At 44.1% G+C, this 4173-nt stretch overlaps 1 protein-coding gene across 1 annotated transcript; it reads right to left on the bottom strand.

Moving 5' to 3' along the window:
* Window positions 1-2680: 2680 nt before the first annotated feature.
* Window positions 2681-3623, bottom strand: LOC123184128 (uncharacterized). The gene has a single exon (XM_044596309.1). The coding sequence runs from the start codon at window positions 3519-3521 to the stop codon at window positions 2937-2939; it is 585 nt and encodes a 194-aa protein (XP_044452244.1). The 5' UTR covers window positions 3522-3623; the 3' UTR covers window positions 2681-2936.
* Window positions 3624-4173: the final 550 nt, after the last annotated feature.

Below are 4173 nucleotides of genomic sequence, written 5' to 3'. Positions count from 1 at the left end.
CCCCGCGGCCATGCCGTAGAAGCGAAACTATAGTTGTCTCCACCGACCGTGGCAAGCTCGTCGAACATGCCCTCAATATGATTGTGAGGTCATGAGCCATTAGAGCTGCATACATGCCAAATTTGGTGCTTAGCATAGATGTGTTGGGTGCAGATTATGCTATTACATAGTGGTTGAGCATCACAGTACATTCGAGTTGGGAGTTCTTATACCTATTACTCTTCAGAGTTGCACACTCTTTAGATGAATAGGTGTCAACTTAAGTGTCAAAGAATAATTGTTTTCAAGCCAAGTTTCCAACAACCAAGAATAATTGTGGTTCGCGAAGCAAGTTTATCGAAGGTTTGGAGATCGCCGATAAGGATCTATCCCAAGTGGATTCAACTTTTTTTTGAGGCAACATCACGAAGCTTTTATTAAGTCGTCACAATATTTACATGGACGGATGGTAAATTCCCGGGATGCCCTAACCAAACATGGCGGCCACCACCGAGAGATAAAGCATGCTTCGCGAAGTTGTGTGCTTCAAAATTTGAGCTCCTAAACTCATGACTGAAATTAAATAAATCAAAGGCTAAAGAATGTTCGACTATCTCATGAATAACTGCTCCATAACTTGCCAAATTCTCCTTATGTATGTCTTGCACCACCGTTTTGCAGTCCGATGCAACTTGGATGCGCCTCAAGTAGAGATCATCCGCCAATGCGAGTGCTTCTTTGATGGCTAGGGCTTCCAAAGTCGGGGGATCCACAATGTATCTGAAAGAAAGAGTCTAAGCTCCCATAAACATACCTCTGTCATCTCTACAAATGACCCCAACTGCCCCACCATATCTGGTTACCGCTACATCGACGTTGAACTTCGCGTTGCCTGATGGCGGGGCAAGCCATCTCGCTGGTCGGGCGCTGGTAGGAGGGGGCTTCGATGGTTGCCTGTTGTGGATCACTTGTAGCTCGTCCAAATATTTTGATATGAAGCTGTTAACAGAGTATGGTGAATGAAATATGTTCTCATGAATTGCCTTGCGTCTCTCATACCAAAGTGCCCAGAGCATCACCACCAGTCGATCGAAAAGATCCTTCGTCAATATTTCATGCAATGAAAACAGCCACTCCTTCGGACCATCTTCCTCGCGCTCAACCATATGTTGGACCAACTCTTCTGGAGCCAACGCCCAAACACTTGCTGCCATCGGACATGAAATAAGCGCATGTTTCCATGTGTCAACAGCCCCGCAAAACAAGCAAGTATCCTCTGTTGCCATGAGACGGTGTTTGAGGACCGAGCCCGTTGGCATGGAATGACGAGCTAGCCGCCAAACGAAAACCTTGAGTTTAGATGGAACTTGCATGTGCCAGATCATGGATCACTTCTTGGTCTCTTGATGCTCATATGATGTACCGTCCTCCTCTGCAACCATGCTCATATGATGTACCGTCCTCCTCTGCTAACCAAGTGGATTCAACTGAAGTCTGATCACTGATCAACATCACGTTGAAGGAGAATAGAACGGAGATAGTTTATCTTCTGGGTTGAATCCCAAGTCCCTCCAACCAGCCACAATTCTTTTGCAGAAGAGTGAACTGGTCTACCAAACCATCTGTCATCTTTGCGCACCATTGATTACTCTACTGCAGTTCTTTTAGTAGTTTATCTTCTACACTCTTTGTCCCGATAGATAATTGTGATAATATATCTTCCTCTGTTTATTATGTGTAGCATGACTATGTTGTTCAGTGTATTTCAATTTGCCGAGCTTAAGATAGTTTGTCTGTATGCTCGTCTCTTGATTCTCTTGTGCTACTTTGTTATTCAGCTGAGGTATGCTCTGATGAACATTTCTTAGTAAGGTGTATTTAGTATCGTGATCTGTTTCGTCATATTGTCCTCCATGGTGTTTGTGTTGTTTCCTTTCTGTGTGACCATTGTTGTCACGAAAGTTCTCTACCACTACACTAGGAAGATTATCATCGCTTTCATCGAAAGTTTTGCTTAGTCGTACTGGTTTAGCCTATTTGTCTTTGTGTGCCTGTACTTACTTTCTTTCAGTGTTCCTATTGTAGTATTACTTCCGCTGTTTTGTCCCGAGAGATTGAAATTTGGGAAAGAAATTTTAAAGTTTGTTCAAGTTTATACGGAAACTATCAACATACACAAAACCAAATTAGTTATCCTTAAATACATCATAGAATGCACTTTCAAAATTATATCGAATTAGCATTGTATTTTTTGGTAGTTTTTTCTACAAACATGGTCTATATTTTTTATATGCACTCGGTTTAGGTGGCCTTCACCGAGTGCTCGAAGGTACGCACTCACTCGTCATATAATCATTTCCCGGTAGTAATTTATTGGAGAAAACAATCTATTGCCGGTCATGGCGTCTCTGAACCTTGGCAATATTGGAGCTGAGTCTCTCGGGTCTCAGCTCTCCCAATTCATTTGCACCCGCGAAATAAATAAATAAACCATTTCACAGGTCACAAGACAAGTACACAAAAGAGGACATACGAGTTTGCTTTTCTCCTTTCTATCATCTTCTTCTGACCCCCCAAAGAAAACATGCAGCAAGAGAAGATTTTGTGCCACTCGCGCATGCACCAAGGTAAGAAACTCTGCCAACATGCAAACACATCTATAGGAGTAGCTAGCTAGCAAAATGTAACGTGAGGTTAGAGATGATCCAAAAATTATATACCACTCTTTCTTTATGGCCTCTCCAAGAAGAGCAACAACAAAATGAATTTTATTTTCGCAACAAAAAAAAACAGACAAAATAAATGTTGAACAAAAAAAAGCAACAACAAAATGAGATGAAAACACGCGCATGTGAAAACAAACATGCATGAATGAGGCACTCTGAAATGAAGGAAACACCCTGCCTCAAGTACAAGGAAGGAAGGAAGGAAGGAATGCATGCATGCATTTTCATTTTTCAAGCGGCCGGACACTTTTCATTGTTGTGGAGGATGCAGTCTTCACTTTTCTTCTTCTGCGCTAAACACTCCTTGAAGCATTTCAAGTTTTGCTGTATGGCTTTCTTGTCGGCGGGGGTGGCCTTGATGTAGCAGAATCTCGACGCCGCACCGCCGCATTCGATGTAAGCTCCGTCGCTGCAGCTGGGATCCTTGCATGCCGCGTCGAGGTCCGGGATGCAGTGCTCGCCGGCAAAATCTCCGACCGTCTTGTTGCCGGGGCAGGCCCCATGCTCGTCGACGGCATGGCCGAGAGCAACGTGCCCCCACGACATTGCCGTAGAAGCATAATCATAGTTGTCTCCACCGACCTTGGCCAGCTCGTCGAACATGCCCTTGATGGCCTTGACGCTGTCGGCATCATCGTGGCAGGTCGTCTCGACCATGGTGGTGCACGCGGGGTCCTTGTTGCCGCAGAGCTTGGAGTACTCGCCGACGCAAGCAGACTTGTCATCCCCCTTGACCACCGGCATGGATGATGCGGCCACCACCACCACCACGAGGGTGACGGCGAGGAACGACCCGCCAGCGCGCGCACCGGCCATCGATCAATCTTGTTGTCGATTTCTACCTTTCTGGACTAGATGGTGGCTTACGGTGTTGATCGAGATGCTGCATTATCTTCTATCCTCATATCTATCTATCTATCTATCTATCTATCTATCTATCTATATATATATATATATATATATATATAGGCGATGGATGGCCCAGAGAGAGTCGGGTGATGTGATTGTGAGGCCATGAGCCATTAGAGCTCCATACATGCATGCATGCATGCCAAATTTAAATTGGTGCATGCACTTGTACTACTAGACCTTGCAAAACGCTCACCCACACATGTGTTGGCTGCAGATGATACCAACAACAACTTTTGCTTCAGCCTTTTTTTTTTCTAGCTAAAAAAAGGAAAACGGAAGGGGCAAATTTTGTTTTCTTTCTTCTTGTCTCTTTTTAATGGTCAGAAAACAAGTTGTACTGCTGAGTAGATATTTTGTGCCGCTACACATTTTTACACAAATATAAAAATATGATGAGTTTAATTATAGAACAAGATGGATAGACATCGTCTACTACTAGTTTTAAGCTGACATTACACTACATTGTAATGTTGTGGGCACGGGTATTGGCGGGCGTCAGCATTGGCAGCACCTTGGCATGCGCGGCCGCCTCTTGTGCCATCGGGTTAAAAAAATT

The sequence above is a fragment of the Triticum aestivum genome, chromosome 2A, assembly GCF_018294505.1.
Source record: "Triticum aestivum cultivar Chinese Spring chromosome 2A, IWGSC CS RefSeq v2.1, whole genome shotgun sequence".
NCBI lineage: Eukaryota > Viridiplantae > Streptophyta > Magnoliopsida > Poales > Poaceae > Triticum > Triticum aestivum.
The sequence above is the reverse complement of the archived record's forward strand: the minus strand, read 5'-3'. Positions and strand labels throughout refer to the sequence as shown.

Excerpts from the sequence above, each read along its gene's own strand:
- LOC123184128 (XM_044596309.1), bottom strand. The coding sequence starts at position 3,521 with ATGGCCGGTGCGCGCGCTGGCGGGTCGTTCCTCGCCGTCACCCTCGTG.